Source organism: Neophocaena asiaeorientalis, unplaced genomic scaffold (assembly GCF_003031525.2).
Source record: "Neophocaena asiaeorientalis asiaeorientalis breed wild unplaced genomic scaffold, Neophocaena_asiaeorientalis_V1.1 scaffold55, whole genome shotgun sequence".
Taxonomy (NCBI): domain Eukaryota; kingdom Metazoa; phylum Chordata; class Mammalia; order Artiodactyla; family Phocoenidae; genus Neophocaena; species Neophocaena asiaeorientalis.
In genome coordinates, this window is record NW_020175684.1 from 7355148 (window position 1) to 7375091 (window position 19944).

Below are 19944 nucleotides of genomic sequence, written 5' to 3' on the forward strand. Positions count from 1 at the left end.
CCACCATTTTCTTCTATTAGCTTCATAGTTTTACCTTTCACATTGAAGCCTTTTAGGCTTCTGGAGTCAGTTATACAGTGTGTAATAGTTGTTATAACATTCACTTATCCAACACATTTTAATAGAGTGCCTACAAAGGGAGAGGCAGTTCAAAGTTCTTTGTATATATCTGTGAACAAATACCCCTTCCCAGGTGAGCTTGTGTTGTCCTACAAGGATAGGCCCTATTGGGTCACCACCTCCTGTTTTGCTCTAGTGCTCAGGATGAATTCCACAGTTTTACACATAGTATCTGTTAAGAAATAGGCTTTATGGGGAAAGGGAAGACTTACTAGGCCAGGGTCAGCAAGAAAAGAAAACAAAAGCCCTTCATTCTTTCATCATCCCAACCAAAATCTGCTGGGGCCTAGGCATTCTGCTGGATGTGCATGATGTGTATCTATTTCAGTGGAGAGCCCCACCCTCTTATTATGCTTTCTTATTGTAGGGGAGCTGTGAGAGCAACCTTAATAATGTGGGGAAAGTCAGATCATTTTTGTACTAGGCAGTCTAGATTTGGATGCCAGCGATTTATAGACTAAGTTGTCAGAAAACCAGCTCCCCAGCATTTGGAGATGTTTGGACCTGAGGAGAGTTACAATCCTTTTTAAAGTGGGAAAGAAGACTGTGTTAGTTTCCCAGAGCTACTGTAACAAATTACTACAAACTTAGTGGCTTGAAAACAATTTATTATCATACATTTCTTGAAGTCAGAAGTCTGAAATGGGTCTTCCTGGGCTAAAATCAGATGTTGGCAGAGTTGCACGTCTTCTGGAGGCTCTAGGGGAGAATCTGTTTCCTTTTTCCAGGTTTTAGAGGCTGCCTGCGTTCCTTGGTTTGTGGCTCCTTTCTTTCATCTTTAAAGCCAGTCATAGCCAGCCAGTCAAGTCCTTCTCACTTTGAATCACTCTGGATCTCTTCACATTCCCTCTTTCACTCTTAAGGATACTTGTGATTTCCTTGGACTCACCTAGATAAGCCAGGATAATCTCTGTATTTGAAGGTCAGTTTATTAGTAAACTTAATTCCCCTTGGCCATGTGATTTAGCATAATCACAGGTTCTGGGTTGTTATTGTGCCTACCACAAAGACCTTGGTCCCTTGAGAAGTTGGGACCTGGGGAAGCCCCTCCCACCTCCAGTAGCTAGGGGAAGTCCGTAGGCCAGGCAAACCAACTTAAGTTCCTGGGGTCACTTTGGGACAGTTTTGGTTTTTGCACCCTGGCAATGATCCAACAGAGAAAGAAAGACAATAAATGTAGTAAATTATTAGTATGTTAGAGGATGTGTGCTGTGGACAAGAAGAAAGATGCAAGGACAAGTAAGGAGGCCAGTGTGGGAGAGGGAGTCAGAGCAGTAGTAGAATGGGGATGAGGAGTAGATCACGTAGGACCTTGTTGGCCATTGTGAAGTCTTTAGTTTTTTTTACTGTGAATGGTATCAAAGGAGTGCTGTGATGTAACTTCACTTTTAAAAAGGATCACACTGGCAGTTGTATTGACTGAAAATAGACTGAAGGGGGCAAGGGCACCAACACAGGGAAACGTGTTAGGAAGAGGCTATTCCAGGTAAGAGATGGTGGAGGCTCTTGTTCTAGTGTATATTTGCAGTATAGAGCATGTACTTCAGTTGATAGACCTAAAGCATGATACTATGGAGCCACAGGCAGTTTAGCCTCACTAACCTCTGGATAGTTTTCTTATGAGGATGGACTCAAAATAAGATTGTTCTGTGTAAAGCATTTGAATGTGGTGCCTGATACTCGGTAAATAATGGTTATTATTAATAGGAATGAATATTTGAATTCTTCATTTTGTCAAATCTTTAAAGTGGGAGCATGGACTCCTTTGTAAACATTAAAGTACCAAATTTAGAGGACCATTCCTTGCAAGTCAGAGAGTCGAAGGCACTTAGAAGTACTTTTTTAGATGTAGTAGTAAAGTTAGAAAACTCTGTTCTGGACTGAGAGTATATATCGAGTCCAGAGACAGATTCACTGACCTACAGTGAGGTCCTAACATCCTGAAACTTACATTAACACCTTGGAAATGGCCATAAAGAAATACCAATATATGCAGCTATTTTATGCATTACTTAGCATTTTTTTAATTATAATGTTTTAGTATCAGGAGTACAAATGGTACAAAATGGCACATATCAATGGTACAAAAATCAATGGCAGTTTAATGTAGCAGGTAATAATTTTACACGAGAGAATTAAAAACTGAAGTAATGGTTGGTTTAAAATATATAAAACCACATCTGAAAAACAATCATAAAAAATTCTAGTGTTGGGACTTCCCTGGTGGCATAGTGGTTAAGAATCCACCTGCCAGTGCAGGGGACACAGGTTTGATCCTCGATCCCTGGTCCAGGAAGATCCGACATGCTGCAGGGGAGCTGATCCCGTGCGCCACAACTACTGAGCCCACATGCCACAACTACCGAAGCCCACGCACCTAGAGCCTGTGCTCCACAACAAGAGAAGCCACCACAATGAGAAGCCCGTGCACTACAACGAAGAGTAGCCCCCACTTGCCCCAACTAGAGAAAGCCGGCGCTCAGCAGCAAAGATCCAACGCAGCCAAAAAATAAAATAAAATTCTAGTGTGTAATCAGGGCAATAATGCACATATCTATAATGATTTTGTTACTTTATTTTGCTGTTTGAGAATATTGTACTGGCATTTATAAGAAATGTAACACAAAGCTGGGATTAACTTGTAATTTATATTATTCTGTCAGTATAATAGTTTGCAATAAATTCTGCTAATAAGGTACAGCTTTTAGCTGAACGATTGTAGATTGTTCATCTCCATGTTGTTTTTTGTTTGGCCACACCATGCATCATGTGGGATCTTAGCTCCCTTACCAGGGATGGAACCCATGCCCTCTGCAGTGGAAGTGCAGAGTCCAAACCACTGGACCGCCAGGGAATTTCCATGTTGATTTTTAAGCTGCAGGTTTGAATCTGTTATTAAGACTGAATTGCTGTAATATAGTTGACATGCCTTCACTTAATTTTGAAGTAACCTGAATTAATTTATTGACTGAGATTGGGCTGAAAACATCCCAGTAAATCCAAGGGAATGATAATGATGTCATGTCAGGCTAATAAACACCATTTAAACAAAAACTAGTTTATAAATATTACTTGTGGATTTTCTTTTATATGTGAAGATTACTTCCTCCTCTTCTGCTTATCCTCCACTTTTATTTGAATTGCGTCTTTACTTATTGTATACTGTGTCTGCTTATGCAGATAATTTCAGAATGTCTTTCATTTTAACTTTTGTAGGGTCAGCTTTTGAAATACTTCAATCATGACGAAAAGAGAAGCAGAGGAGCTGATAGAAATTGAGATTGATGGAACAGAGAAACCAGAGTGCACAGAAGAAAGGTTGGTATTTTTTTAATTTACCACTTTTTATATTATCAACATGCCTAATTAAGAATGAAGCCAAGGGCTTCCCTGGTGGCGCAGTGGTTGAGAGTCTGCCTGCCAATGCAGGGGACACGGGTTCGTGCCCTGGTCTGGGAAGATCCCACATGAGAGGCCCCAAAAGCGAGAGGCCTGCGTACTGCAGAAAAAAAAAAAAAAAAAAATCAAGCCAAGTTCTTTTGGGGGCCTTTTTTTTTTTTTTCCAAATGACCTCAGCATTTTGCGGGATAATGTATTGCCTTTTTCCTCAGACTTACTGGGTTTGTTGGTTTTGTAGCTGGGAGGAAAAGATAGTTTTAAAGACAGTAATAAGCATAGCTGATAATGATCAAGCAATTGATTGTGATGGTTTTTCCCCCTCAGGCACTGTTTGATTCTTTTTCCTTTTGTCAGTGCTGATTACTTTTATTTCAGTAAGAGTTTAATCCACAGCCTGAACTAATTCAACAAATAACAGCTGTCTGGAGTACATGAATAAATGAGACTGTAACTTGCCCTTGTAGAGACTACCTTGTATTTGAAGAAACATACATCTGTATGAGCCATCAAAGTACTAAGCATATAGAGAAGTGAAAGGTGTTAGTTTTTGGAATAGTAATAGAATATTACTTACTCCATTAAGGAAGGAGGGCAGTGGTAATGAGTTCAGAATCCAAGGAGAGAATATGGGTAAAAAATAGGGATTTAGGAGTCAAGAAAGTTGAGGAGGGTAATGGCTAATAGTCCTACTTTACTCTGTAAAGCAGGAGATAATAAACTGAAAGTAAAAGGACCTAAAGGGTAGCAGAAAACTGACATAGAGTAACGAAGGTTTAGAACAACTATGATGGGAATGGAGAAGATCACTAAAGTTGAGTAGGATGCTGAGTGTTGAGAGTGCAGCTGAGGTTAAAGACCTTAAATTTTTTAAAAATGTATTTTATTGTGGTAAGTATATTTAACACAAGATCTACCCTCAATAAATTTTTAAGTGTACAATACAGTATTGTCAACTGTAGGCATAATGTTGTGCAATGGATCTCTACAACTTACTCATCTTGCATAATTGAGATTTCATGCCAATTAATTAGCAACTCCCCCATTTTTTCTGCGGTTACTTATGCCACCTCTTCTGCTCAGAAGAGGCGTTTGGCTCTACCTCAAAAGAGAAACCCCAGTTTAGTGTCCTCCATCCTGTCCTCTTCCACCATGCCCTGGCACAGAAACATTTTCCTGACACAAAAGGTCTAAAATACCTTGACATGACTGCCTGGGAAACCTTAAATTTTTAATGGAGCTTTTCAACATGTTCGATTATGCTATTTTCTCCAACGGAAGAAACAATAGGCTGCATGTCTTTCTTAATTTTCATACATGTGCACATATAAATGTTTAGGTTTTGTGTGTATACATACATACATACATTTATTTATTTATTTATGTAGCACATTACCCCAGAACTTTGCAGCTTAAAGCACCTGTTATTATCGCACGAAGTTTCTCAGAATCCGGAACCTGGGGACAGTTTAGCTGGATGGCTTTGGCTCAGGGTACTTTGTGAGCTTGCAGTGAAGCTGTTCGTCTGGGCCACAGTCATCTGAAGAGGTGACTGAGGCTGGCATATCTGTTTCTGAGATCACTCATAAGACTGGTGACAGGACCATTCGCTTCCTCACCACATGGGCTTCTTTCCATGCGGGGCTGCTCATGACATGGCGGCTGGCTTTCCCTAAAGCAGATGGTCTGAGAGAGAGCCTTCGCCACAGTGTCTTATTTTTAAATAACCTAATCTAAGAAGCAGTACACATATCACTCTTAGTCCTTAGTCCTTTGGTCACACAGTCCAACCTTGGTACAATTCGGGAGGGAACTATGAAAAGATGTGAATATTAGGAGGTAAGAATCATTTGGGCTACCTTGGAGACTGACATGCACATATTTATTTTTATATATACATACATACAATGGTCCACAAAGTCTGAAGTTTTTACTGTTTGACCCCTTACAGAAAACCTTTGCTGATGTCTCATGTAAGATATTGGTAGTTACTGTGGTTGATAGTTACTGTTGACCTGGGGAGTAGCTATGTAAAGGAAGCAGTTACAGCTAGCTGTCTAGTTGTAGCAGATTGCTATGCAGAAATTTAGGTCCAGTGATGTGAGATCATCCACACTTTTTCAAGGGAAATTGGTAATCAGGTTTTTTATATGGATCTCCCAAGGTTTAAATGGTGGCAACAGAATATTAAAAAATGTTTTAAATGTTGAGCTCATGTAAAATAGGTCTTTAAAAATCTGTGTTAAAGTGACATTTTAAAGATTATTGTTATGAAAAGAAGAAAAATATAGCCCACTCTGCTATAGCTGAAGAATTAGTAAAAATACTCTTAGCCAAAAGACCCAATTATTTTACCTTAACAAATAGTAATAATAAGAATATGTTTACTATTATTTTAAAATAATCTTGTTTTTTTCAGTCATGACTATTCTCTTTTATAAATTTTAAAAGTTTTAGGAATTTAGGCTGAATACGTTCAGTGAATATCATGTGTATATTGCATTATACTTGGAATTTATGTGAAAATGGAACTTGACAAATTTTAAATACATACTGTTTTTGACAACTGCAAATGAGATTTAAACCATATATAAATTAAACATGTCATGAAACTTGATTGAATTCTAGGTTTATCAATTCAGCAAATACTAATTGGTGCCTATTTTCTGTTTGGCCTCAAATAAGGATTCACAAAAGATACGCAGAATTACGTACCAGAGATTTTACCTCAAGGAACTTTGTAGAATTCAAAGTATGAAATAATAATGCAAAAGAGCCCTTAGAGAGTTTTAAAGGAAAATTATAATTTTTTAAGGTGGATCTAGACTGATTATAACAAGTAGTTTTCAGATTAGATTAAATGAAAATATTTTTGATAACTTATATATTCATGTCTTATAATTTACATTATTAAATTCTATTAATCTTGGAAAGAGAAATTGACTAGTAGAGATGGCATACAAGTTTTGAAGAGGCTTTATATATTCCTTTCTGAGCCTAAAATTCTTCAAAATAACTTGGAAATATAATATAAATGCAAACGTTTCTCCTTAAATATTGTATATGCAATATTTGTATGTGTATACACACATGCATACATATGTATGTATATAATATGGTGTATTTGAAAAGGTGCCTTAAATTTCAAGCTAGCGTTTCTCTGTGTGATGTGATTCAGTATTAAGCTTGGCAACACTAGCTGGTGATGAGCCTACCACTGTGAAAGGTGTCTGTGCAGAAAAGAGTTTCAAAGGCCAGAAATGTGTTTTGGTGTTGAATTTTGTTTTCACCATATCATTGCATTAATATCCAGGGTAAGAATGTAATTGTTAACCATTATATTCTTTAACACTGGATCCTTTAACATTGTATTCTTTAGCATTGTTGAACAAACCTACACTCCAGCTGAATGTGTAAGCCAGGCCATAGACATCAATGAGCCAATAGGCAATTTAAAGAAACTACTAGAACCAAGACTGCAGTGTTCTTTGGATGCTCATGAAATTTGCCTGCAAGATATCCAGGTATTTTTTTCTTTTTTGAGATTTGTATTTCAGCATTTATATCTGCATTAGAAATGTTTTGTTGTTGTTGTTGGCCTTTTCTCTCTAGCTGTGACCTTTTTCTCCATTTGACCTATATTATTATAAAATGTAAGCATTTAGAAGTAAAAAGAATTCTTTCAGAAAAATTTCCTCCACTTAAAATTATTTTTAAAAGATTGAGTAATAAATCAAACATTCTTTTTTTTACTTTGACAAATATAAAATTAGAAGTTTAAATACATTTTAATCAGAGCTTAAAACGTAGAGTAGTGAGAAACACATTGACCTTGGAAGCTGAAGAAGTGTGTCCTCACACCCTGTTTCTAACTTTTAACTTCTCTGTGCATCAGTTTCCTCATCTTTTAGAGATAGTTTGACCAAATGATTTTATATTCCCTTCCATCTTTATTTGCTCCAGCAGTAAATTTTGGATAAGCTACAAAGGGATACATTGGAATGTGAACCCAGGCCTGTGTGACTCTAAAACTCTTCACTTGTTTGAGGCTGACTTTTTAATAAAGTTTTTATTGAATAATTCATTGTCACTGGACTTGACCTGTTTTTTTCTCATATGTAAAATTAAGGGACTCAATCTGGACTCAATCTCTTACTTGTTTTTTAGCTCTGATATTTGTTGCTGCTCTTACAATACCTGACCTAACCAAAACGAAAGTAACACCTGCAAAGTACCCAACCTATCATAGGATCTCAATATATATTCGTAGAATAAATGGAAATATGCATAATTTATAGTATCATAGAATTCAGAGCTGGGCTTGCATCTAGGACATTTTGGATTTCTTCCTGTCCCCCTCCCCCTTCTCCTCCTCAAAAAGGATCTGAGGATAGTAACTTCTGTTCTCCATGTCAATTAATGCAAATATACAGTTGGAGTCAGAATGCTTGCTGCTTGTGGTAATGCTTTTGTATTTTCAGATGAGTGCTGACTTCAGAGCTGATGAACAACAGTTGAGTTGCACTTCTCTAAGGAATATGACCTGAGATCAAATATCATGCTTGAGTTTTGTCCTTGTGCCAGCTCTTAACTGAACTAGCTAGAGTGTCCAGTACCTGAGAGCCCTCTTCAGAGTTACACAGGCTTTAGCTTCTAGTAGATAATACCAGTGTCTACTGGAGAGGGGAGAAATCTTGCTATGAGGAGAATTTTTAACAAAATGTCAGGCAGAGACTCTTGTCTTAAGGAGTGATGCTGCCACGTTTGACCTGTCCAAGTGTAGGGTTACAAAGTTTGTCTTGTCTCTGTTTAAGTTAAATGCATAGTCACTTAAGATTTTAGGCTTTATGTGTATGATGTTTTTAATATTAGAAAATATGTTTGTACCATGACTACAGTATTGGCTGAATTCTTGGGAATGAGAGTGGGAGGATCTTTGTACCTCCAGCTGTATGATATGCAGACACAGAGATACACATTATTCAAAATAATTACAACAGAAGCCTGTTTATAAATGGATGACAAAATGTCTAGAAGTCAGAATTACTTTTTGCCATTTGTGTGAAATGTATTCAAAAGCACTGATACTGAAAGATACTGAAAGGATACAGAATTATGATTAAAGATATTCATAGCTAGGTCAAGTAGTAAGGTTATAAGTCCTTTAACTTCATTAACTTTATGATCAGAAATTTAGAGTTAACCCTGATCTTAAATGTGTATCATTGGTTACAAGGGAGATATGGCAAGAATTAACTAAATAAATTTATATAAATTGTCCCCACTAATAAAACACCCTTGCTTATTCATGGCAGATAAATAGCATTATCTTCTACTTTAAATACTTATACAGAAAAAATAATTGCCTTTGGCATTATTTAAAATTCTAAACTAGACTCCAGAGCTAGAGAAAACCACCACTTACAATAAATCCTGTCGTTTGTGTTGTCCTTAATTGCTACCACAGTGGTTAAGTTATTTTCAGTTTTGGCAAAGAATTAAATGATAGGACAACTTGAATAATTAAACGTGTTCTGTAACTTAATTAGTATGCCTCAGTAATTAAGTCCTGTTTGGCACATCCATTTATATTAAACAAGATGACTGAGCTAAAATAATCTTAATCATTTTATCCATGTTTAGCTGGATCCAGAACGAAGTTTATTTGACCAAGGAGTAAAGACAGATGGAACTGTACAGCTTAGTGTACAGGTAATTTCTTACCAAGGTAAGTTACTTTTAATGTTGTTACTTAAAAGTTTAGCTCATGTTTTTCTAATATGGGAACTCAATTTTATAAGTTTTAGATGGTTGTCTAAATTAGTTAATGTGATGTTATAGCCAAATATTCATGCTTTTGATTTAATTGTTTTATCTGTCAGGATGAAGCAGATAGTATAACACATTCTACCTACTTTAATCAGGAAAGGGTATATTACAGGGTAGTAAATAACAGGATCACAGGGAGGGCTGAAAGAACAAGTTCTAGTCGACTTTCTAAGAATGCCTCAGCCACGCTGTAGAACTGGACTGCCAAGGAAGCTGCTGCTCTGCCGGGATCTGGAAAATGCCAAATCTGAAAGCCACAACTATAGCTGTCGATTTGGAACCATGCTGCCTTTTCAGTGATTCACATTAGCCAAAAAATGGATGCTGTGTGCTTGCTTGTCCCCTCTTAACTCATCTCCAAATAGAACGCTCATGGCAGTGATTCTAGAACATAAATCACATCTGCAACCGTAGCTGCAAGGACATGTATAGTCTCTGCAGTTTAGCACAGAGAGAGGAATTTGCAAAGGATGTGATGTGACCCAGTCAGCCATATCCATCACAGTATCTTACTAATCTGTGTAAATACACAAGTTAGAAAATTAGGAAACCATTTTTGGTGGGTTGAATTTTAGTTTTTTTAAATGTGGCTTTTTGGGATTTCTAAGCAGAGTTTTAGACTAATTTTCATCTCTGAACATATTGTATTGCTTACAATTATATTTCACAAACCAAAGTTTTCTTCACATTATGAAAATGGTAACTACCTACTTATGATCCTTAATTTCCCCAGGATTTACTATTGTTGGGAATAGGAAAGAAAATCAATCTTTGTTTTTTATCTTTAAAAGGTTAGTGACCTCTCAGTATAGGTGTGTTTAAGAAGAGTTGACTTGATGCAATTTGAATGGAGGATTTGGGGATAATTTTTAGGAAAAATCTTCTTCAAAAATTATAATTTGTTTCCTCACGTATCCTTGAAAGAACTGACTTCTGTTTACACTACCTGATGAATGATAGCTGTATATTTTCTTGTAATAATGATTTTCCTGATTGAACTTCAGAATATTGAAATTGAGTTTTGTTTTTTCTTGCAAATACACTTTGATTAAATTTTTGATATAGATTGTAACTGAATCAGTGAGCAAACAGTAGCTGTTAAGTAGTATGATAGTTTTTTACAGCTGTTATTTTAATATAAGTATCTGAGATTATTTCATAAAGGGCTAGTTTATTCTATTTTGAATATCTTAAGTATTTGGGTTTTTCTTCATTCAATTGAAAATGAAAATCAGAATTTAATGATGTGAATTTAATGTAACAAGCTTAATGTCTGTTCATTTTTAATACATGTACTTTGTCTTCTAAAAAGAAAAGGAGTCAGTAAATAATTTTAATTTTTTCAACTTCTCAGGATAAGTAGCTATTCATTTATACTCTCCATAGTGTAGTTTTAATTTTCTATTCCATAGTGGTACTTTTTTTCCTAATGTTTGTAGGTGGGGGGTGTGTGTGCGTGCATGCATGTGTGTGTGTATATATGCATGGTGGTGGTGGTATTCTTAAATTATTTTAGACTTACAGAAGAGTTGTAAGTGTAGTAAAAGAATTCCTGGATATCCTTCACCCAGATTCCCCAAATGTTAACTTTTACTATGTTTGCTTTATTCTCTCTCTCCCTCATCCCCACATTATTTTTTTGACCTGGTTAAGAATGAGATGTAGACATTATTCCTTCCTATCTCTAAATACATTAGTGTGTTTTCCGAAAACAAGAAACTCTTTTGCATGACCACAGTTCAGTTATCAAAATGAGGAAATTAATATTGGTACAATACTGTTATCTAATCTATCAAAGTTCTGCTGAATTGTTGTTTTTCTCATTTAATAGAAATCTGTTTAAATTCTCTAGACATAATGCTAAAAATATTTAAAATGGAGCCTTGCTCTACCATTTGAGAACATATAAACTAAATTTTTATTTGTTAGAGACTTTCGTGTTTTCACTTAGATATACTTGTTTTCTTTTTAATCACTGGTAAGGAATTGAACCAAAGCTAAACATCCTGGAAATTGTTAAACCTGCGGAAACAGTTGAAGTAGTTATTGATCCAGATGCCCACCATGCCGAAGCAGAAGCACATCTTGTTGAGGAAGCTCAAGTGATAACTCTTGATGGCACAAAACACATTACAACCATTTCAGATGAAACCTCAGAACAAGTGACGAGATGGGCTGCTGCTCTGGAAGGTTATAGGAAAGAGCAAGAACGTCTTGGGATACCCTATGGTAATAAAATGCATAATAATTATGTTAGGTAGAATAATAAGAATTAAGCTTGACATGAAAGACAGTAGGGTGAGTAGATTATCTATCTTAAATGTAGAATTTTTAGGAAATATATTGATTTTCTTTGTTTTTGTTTTTGTTTTTGTTTTTTTTGGACTGTAACATATGATGGTGCTGGGAATACAAAGATACAAAGAAAAAAATCTGCCCTTAGGGCATTCACAATGTAGTTGATGAGAGAGAAGATAAATGAAAAAAGATAATTGCTGTAAACGTAACATGTTTTTAAGCTGTCAATAACTGGTATAAAGAAACATACTCTTAGAATCTCAAAAGGATCATAGTGGTCTGGGAGAAAATTGGGAAAGAGTTTATTATAGACAAGGAAACTGCTAGACATTGCCGACAGGAAATGTTTGTGCAAAGCTGAGAAGTGTGAGTAGTGAGAAGATGCATTGGGTAAGGAGCTATTCTGTAGCATTGTAGAACTGTTTTGTTTTTTGGGGGGTTTTTTTTGCGGTACACGGGCCTCTCACTGTCGTGGCCTCCCCCGTTGCGGAGCACAGGCTCCGGACGCACATGTTCAGCGGCCATGGCTCATGGGCCCAGCCACTCCGCGGCATGTGGGATCTTCCCGGACCGGGGCACGAATCCGTGTCCCCTGCATCGGCAGGCGGACTCTCAACCACTGCGCCACCAGGGAAGCCCTGTAGAACTGTTTTTGATTGATGGAAGTGACAGTTGAAAATGAATGTGGCAGTGCTATATGGCATAAGTTGGAGCAGGTAGTTTGGGTGTGACTAGGTGATAATATTTAGGTTAGCCTAGACCAGATGATTTCTGTGGGAGCAGAAAGGAGGAGATGAATCAAAATAATGATGGGACTGAGCAACTGATTGATGGATTGTGTGAGGGTAGAGAGGGGAGATTCAAGTATTGATCTAACTTCTCAAGCTTGGGTGACTAGGCAATAATAATATAAGAATTGGTTACATCTTCATTACATATTTCCTGAGCCAGACACCATGTTAAATTCTGGGCTTTCAGTAGTGCACAGGAAAGATAGTCCATGCCTTCTAAACCTTAATGGGGAAGGTAGGAAAGTCTGGTATTGAAAAGATTTTTCAAGGAAAAGTGTTGATTGTACTTGATTTTCAAGTAATAGTACAAATGCAACTGGAGGTCACCAGAAAGTAGTTTCAGGTGCACAAAATTTGGACTGGAGATAAAGATGTTATCTGGGACTCAGTCACATTTGTTAAAGTCATACAAGTAGATGCAGTCTCTGACGGAGAGAGATAAAATGGAAGAGAACATAATGCTGGACCTTGTCAACATTTAGGGTTGAGGAACAGGAAGTGGGGGAGACATGGAAAGCTTAACAGATAGAAGGAAAATAAGAACTGTATATAGTGCTGATGAAATTGGGGAAGAGTTTTAGATGGTCACAAGTCTCGACACTGCTGAGAAAGTCAAAGAATGCTGACTGAGTAATATCTATTACATTTGGTCATTAGAGGCTCATTGGTAGATTTTGATAAAAGCAGCTGCTGAATTGGAGCGACAAAGGTGAATTATAAGAACTAAATAAACATTGTAGAAATGGAGAAAATTGAGTATTAATTGGGGGGGGCAGGTGGGAAGAATGCTGGGGTAATAAATAAATAATATTGAAAGTTCAAGAGTTGGTGGTGACCTGAGTGTATTTGTAGATAAATGGTGTGGAACTAGTGGCAGAAGGAAAGATTAAAGAAGCAAGGATAGGAGTTATTCATAACAAGATAAAAGAGTCCAGTTTGAAGGATGAGACCTAAGCCATTCCTCAAAGAATAAGAAAGCTGTTAAGACCAAGTCTAGTGGCAGTGTGGATCTTTTCATTTGCTGTCAATTTCGGGTTTTCTGTGTAGCATCTCAGTCTGGCCCTGTGCTGCCCAGTGCCGTGGTCACCAGTCCCATGTGAGCACTTGAAATATGCCTGGTCTGAATTGAGATATGCTGTAAGAGTAAAACACCCAGTACAAAAGGAAAAGAATGTAAAATCTTATAAATTTTTTACCTAGATTACATGTTGAAATGAAAACATTTGGATGTATTAAGTGAAATTATTATCAAAAAGAATTTCATCTGTTTCTTTACCTTTTTAATGTAGCCATTAGAAAATTTTAAAGTTATATAGTGGCCTGCATTATGTTGGACAGTGCTGATCTACACAATTTCTGCCTTCAGTACTGGGGAGTTTTCCTTCATTATTATTTTGATAATAACCTTCTGTGTTTCTCTGTTCTTTTTCTAGAACTCCTATCAAATCTCCTGGGTTGATACTCTACATCTTTTTTCTTCCTTATTTTTCATCTTCATATCTATTTGTACTACTTTCTGCCAAATTTTCTTGTCTTTTTTTTTTTTAATTATATATTGTTTATTTATTTATGGCTGCATTGGGTCTTCGTTGCTGAGCGCGGGCTTTTCTCTAGTTGCGGCAAGTAGGGGCCATTCTTCGTTGCGGTGCGCGGGCTTCTCATTGCAGTGGCTTCTCTTGTTGGCGGAGCACAGGCTCTAGGCACGTGGGTTTCAATTAGTTGTGGCACACAGGCTCAGTAGTTGTGGCTCACGGGCTCAATAATTGTGGCGCACGGGCTTAGTTGCTCCGCAGCATGTGGGGTCTTCTCGGACCAGGGCTCGAACCTGTGTCCCCTGCATTGGCAGGAGGATTCTTAACCACTGCACCACCAAGGAAGTCCCTTTCTTTTCTTTATATTGCAATCTGATTTTCAGTTTCAATTTACAAGGGCTATTTATTTTGGTTGTTACCTTTCCATAGCATTCTGATCTTACATTACAGATATCATGTTTTCTCTCCTCTCTATGTTGATTACAGTGAAGTAGAGGTTTATTATTACTTTTTTTGATGTTTGCAATTTGTTATTGCATTATTTCTGCTTCCTCTGGGTTCTGTTTTTCTGTTTATTTTTGGTCATCTAGTGGTTTCCTTTTCGTCTCTCAAATATCTGATTATTTTTGACCATCTGTTCATATTTAAGAGTGAATAACTTTAAAGCTAATTAGTTTGAAGTCTGGAAGGAGTTTGTTGACTATGCTAGTGAAATGGGGTGTTGGTCATTTTATTAAAAGATTTTCAAGTGTCAGCATGTATAAATCTTTTTCCTGGGTCTCCCAACTTCTCTGGAAAATTGGCCAAACACCTGTCAGGAGTAGAAGGTTGGGGTGAGGATTTAGGGTTGATGTGTGTGTGTAAATGTTGCATTCTGGAAGTGGAAAGGGAAGTGGAGTGGGTGGATAGGGTCTCACTCTTCGGTTTGTAGACCGGTCTAAAGTGTTCCTGGTGCCTACGTGGTGGGGAGATGCTTCCATTTCTGTCCTTTCCCACTCATGTTCCTGTGAGTTTACATCTTTCAGAAGTTTCTTTAGAGTCATTTTACTAAGGACTTAGAGAAAAGAGGCAGGGAGAACATGCATGGCAATTAGTTATGTTAAACTAGAAGACCTGATATTATTTAAGAAAACAAGGGGGACTATTTTCCCCTAACATTTTATTTATTTTTTTTTTTGCGGTACACGGGCCTCTCACTGCTGTGGCCTCTCCTGTTGTGGAGCACAGACTCCGGACGCGCAGGCTCAGCGGCCATGGCTCACGGGCCCAGCCGCTCCGCGGCATGTGGGATCTTCCCAGACTGGGGCACGAACCCGTGTCCCCTGCATCAGCAGGCGGACTCCCAACCACCACGCCACCAGCGAAGCCCCTCCTCTAACTTTTTGATCCTGATACTTTTTTGTTCATGTTTACATAAAATGTGCTTACTTGAACTTTGAAGTGTGTTTCAGGATAGCTTTTCTAACTTTCCAGAGCTCCTTCTGTTTGTTGTTTTGGAGTAGTATTAAAAAATAGAGCCTCTTGCTTTCTCAGTTCCTGTCAGTTCCTTGACTTCACTTTTATCTGGACCTCCTCTCTCCCTTTCCTTCGTGTTTCGATGCTACTCAATTTCAGTTCCACTCCCACCGGTTTCTCTTTATTGTGGTCTTCTCCTCTGGAAGTGATCCTTGGCTTAGTTTGAAGATTTCACAGGTGCTTCACTGCTCCATCCCCTTTAAAGCTGACCATGGGCCTTTGTATTCCTCTGCTATTGGGTTGGGCAAAACTGTGCTTTCAAAGAATACTTCCTGGCTTTGTTCAGTTTTTCGCATGCTCGGGATGGAGAGTGAGATGTTCCTTTGCTTCCCTCTGCTTTCTCCTGCACAGATGCTGATACCATACAGCTCTTGTGACTGTTACTGCTTTGTCTTCACCTGCATGTATTTTGGGTTCCATGGGGATATCATGTCACCTGGTTTAATTGTAAATGTCCATGGATTTTTGGTTTTGCTCTCTAGTTGCTTTTAGTGGTGGGTTTTGTTTTGTTTTATGTGTGCATTCAGAGAAATTTTAAAACTTTGCTGCCATCTTCTTAGAATCTTCCTTCCTTAACTTCCTTGTGAAAAAAATCAAATAAAAAATCAATTCTGTGGCTTGCAGTCCTGTATTATGTTTGATTCATTTTTACTGTAAATTGGCTCTTGATAAGTACCTGAGTGTTATTTTTCCTCACTTATTTTCTTATTGAATAACATGCATCTTGGGGGCATATAATCAATACCATTTGGATAGATTACCTTCTCCGTGCAGAAATACCTATACCAAAATTAATTCAGCTAGTATTTATTAAAATTCTGTGAGTAGAAATTCCGTTACGTGCCAGGGATACAATCATGAACTATTTACACATGTTGACCATCTTTTTTATTTGTGAATTCATTCAGTAGTAAAAAATGATGAAGAAAATGAAACTATTTGGATTCACCTTTTATAGATTTAACAAATGTACGCACAAAACGCCGTGGTAAGCTCTGAAGATTCAGTGGTTTACAAGACACAGTCCTTATATTTAAGACCTCAAGGTTTTATAGGGGGGACAGCTGAGTAGACATGCAATTAGCGTGTTGTATTGTAAGTGCTACCATAAGGGTAAGTGCAGGAACAATTAGCTTTTTACAAGAAGTAAAAGTGAGGAAAGATTATGTTCATATTTTGGAGAATACGTCTCCCCAGAAACCCCTTATAATTTTATTTTTTCAGTGCATCAAATCATACCCTACTACAAAATAATATTTAAAAACTTGTTTAATTTACTCCATTTCCTACAAGGTAATCATGTGTTTTATTCTTCCATTTGGCCCACTGGAGAGCAGTTTTGCATTTTGTTTTTCTTGGTAAAATTCCAGACTAACTGATGTAGAAATAAGTGAATCCATCAAAAATTTAGATTAAGAAATTGAAAAGGAGCTAAGGAGAAAATAGAGCATAAGAATCTTTTTTATTTCATATAATGAGTTTATTTACTTCACTTACTTGTAAAAAAAAGAAACCTGTCTGGATTTTATCTGCGTGTTTGTGTGTGTGTGTGTTTACACGTTAACTAAATTTATATAATATCTAAGATGCAACTAGGCCAATGGTAATATTTTTCTCTTTAGATCCCATACAGTGGTCCACAGACCAAGTCCTGCATTGGGTGGTTTGGGTAATGAAGGAATTCAGCATGACCGATATAGACCTCACTACACTGAATATTTCCGGAAGAGAACTCTGTAGTCTCAACCAAGAAGATTTTTTTCAGCGGGTTCCTCGGGGAGAAATTCTGTGGAGTCATCTGGAACTTCTTCGAAAATGTATAAAATTGAAATTATTGTCTATTTGCATTGTAGCTTAAGTTTAGTTTTATTTCTTTATAACTTTGTTTTCATCTAAATTGTTCATTGATAATAGCAATAATAATTAACATTTATTAATTGTGTAAGGCTGTACTGAGAGCTTTATATGTATTATCTCATTTGATCTCCGTACTAATGCCACAGATCATTACTTTCCTTATCTCTTCAGATACGAATCTGAGGCTTAGAGAGCCCCTACAAGGTTATAGAACCTAGGGTGAGGCAGAGCCAGGCTCCAAACCCAGGCAGACTAACCCTAGAATCCAAGTTCTGAAGTAAGAGTCTATGCCCTGCATTTAGCTCTGTTCGTATATTCTAGTTATTGACTTCTGTTTCATCAGTCAGTCCTGTCCTTTATGCTCATCTTCTAGAAATTTAAGATTATTTGTTCACAGGTGGCTTCCCTCGCATTCCCTTCATTATTGGGATTAAATCTTTTAAAATGTCTTTTAATTGAATGGAATCTTAAGGGAGAAAGGGGAAGTGTAAGTATGCAACACACCATCTTGAATTGGAAGCCACAGATTATAGTGTTACCATGTTGCTTGACAGACATTATTATTATGATTATGGCTGTCCAACAAAAAGAGCTCAAATAGATGTAAATTATTTTGCTTGAATTTTAATCCATCTTATATTTCAGTGACTGTTAAAATATCTTAGCAGTAACCCATTCCCTGACACTGTTAAATAAATCAGGAATGCTAGCCAAACCCAAATAGTTTTCAGAATGTGTGAATAGGACACTCTGACTTTGTTTTATAACAGTTATGGATGAAAATATAACTGGTAGCATTTCATCTTACTGTGTACCCAGTAAGGGGACAGATCTGGTAGAGGGATTTTTCACAGTCATTTAATGCTTAGGGTTTTCATCTGCTGTTGAATAAGAAATGAGCTCTGTAGAGAAGCTTTCCTTCATTGTTTTTATTGGTAATATCTCTCTTGTGTTCTCTTAAATATCAGGAGGAGAAAAATATTTAAAAGACTTATTACATTCATTATATTTACACGGTTTATTTCCAGTTTCAGTTCCTATTAGATAAATAAGTTGAATGTTCTGGTTGAAAGTTTATCCTTGGCTTCACAGGTTTTCTTCTCTGCAGAGCTTTTCAGCTAAGTAAGGTAAATTCCTGAATTGTTTCAGGTTTTTAACATGTAAGTTATGTTTACAGAAACATTTTCTTCTAGGGACTCTTGAGAATAGAACAAGGACAGTGTTTAGACTACAGTTTAGTTTTTCTCAAATTCATGGTTATCGCTCTGTCTCCCAGGTCAGCACTTTTTGGTTGTTTCTCTCTGGTTCTCCCAGTGCTTCTCAAATGTTAAAGCTCATTCGGAGACTTTTCCTAGTACAGGGGGCAGAGAAATCTTGTGTATCTTTCCATCTCCTTGCAGTCAGTGGTAGAATGGGTCTTCTTCAGAAGAGCTCTGCTCTGGAATTGTTTTGTTTTCAAAAGTAACAAAGCCCCAGAGCCTAGATGAGTATCTTAGGGAATTCCTTCCTTATCTGGCCGTGGTTCTTTGCCTGGTGAGGAAATCCCATCTGGTTTGGGAATCTAATTCTCAGAATCTGGGAATGGATAGGGTGGTGTGTAAGGCTGTAAGGCTATTTCTGGCAGACTTTCTATAATTCACAAGCCTTACCTCTCAGAACAGGTTCCTTTGGGCACAGTCTAGTTCTCTGGCCCCTCCTGTAGAGTGAAGTCTACAGCATATTTCTGAAAGGCATTTATTAACCCAGCATTTATTATCTTTTCCTCAATGATCTATCAAGGAGACACAGTACTGAACAGATAGAGGTCCATCTTTACATATTTGTGTTAGTTTTCCCACCTGAGCCACCAGCTTCCTGCAGCTTCCCTTCTTGTGAAACTTCATCCAAGTCCTACAATACATGGGGAAGATAATTAGGAAATGTTCCAGTAGTACCAGCTCTATGATGTCCTTCTTCGTATGAATATGTCTTCTGCCACCAAAGGCACAAAGCTCTCAGTTTGCTGAGGGTCTTATTTAGAAAAAAGAATTGCCTTATACCTTTAGTGTCCAAAGTTTCTTCATAAAATGCCTCCATAGGCTCAGAGCTTTGCCCCTTAGGGCTCTGCTTCCTTCATGTATGACCAGGATTTGAGGGCTATAGAGGAATATGATAATTAGAGTGCCTGTATGGTCTTGGACCAGCCTTTCCAAAGCCCCTCTCTTTCTGTGTTCTGCCTTGTTATCTTGAGAATTCCCCAGGAAACAAACCAAACTCCACTCTGAAAATCAGGGCTGAGAAGCTGATCTTACAGATCAGTAATGCCTGTGCTGTGTGGTGGTGACTCTCTTTCACCTCTTTTTGGTCTAGGGCACTGTGTTTATTTACAGTCACGAATGGAACAATTTCATTCCAATAGCACTTTGCCTTTTCAAGTTACTTTTATAAAATCTGAGGGGAAATATACCACAAATATAAAGCATGCATTTTTCTTCAAGAGGGACAGTGGTTCTTGGGGAGAAGGCTCAGAACTAGGAATGTGGATAAAAGAATAGTGTCTTCAATTTACTGAAAAGTTAACTATGTTTCAGGCATTGTGCTTCTTAAAAATATTTTCCTTTAATCCT

The 19944-nt window shown here is 37.4% G+C and overlaps 1 protein-coding gene across 1 annotated transcript in view; it reads left to right on the forward strand.

Moving 5' to 3' along the window:
* The window catches only part of GABPA (GA binding protein transcription factor subunit alpha), a 36159-nt gene that overhangs the window by 4183 nt on the left and 12032 nt on the right, over positions 1-19944 (forward strand). The window contains 5 exon segments of the mRNA XM_024732010.1: positions 3337-3438; positions 6896-7040; positions 9160-9244; positions 11329-11574; positions 17104-17298. Coding sequence (XP_024587778.1) covers positions 3362-3438; positions 6896-7040; positions 9160-9244; positions 11329-11574; positions 17104-17298 — 748 coding nt within the window. The 5' untranslated portion in view covers positions 3337-3361.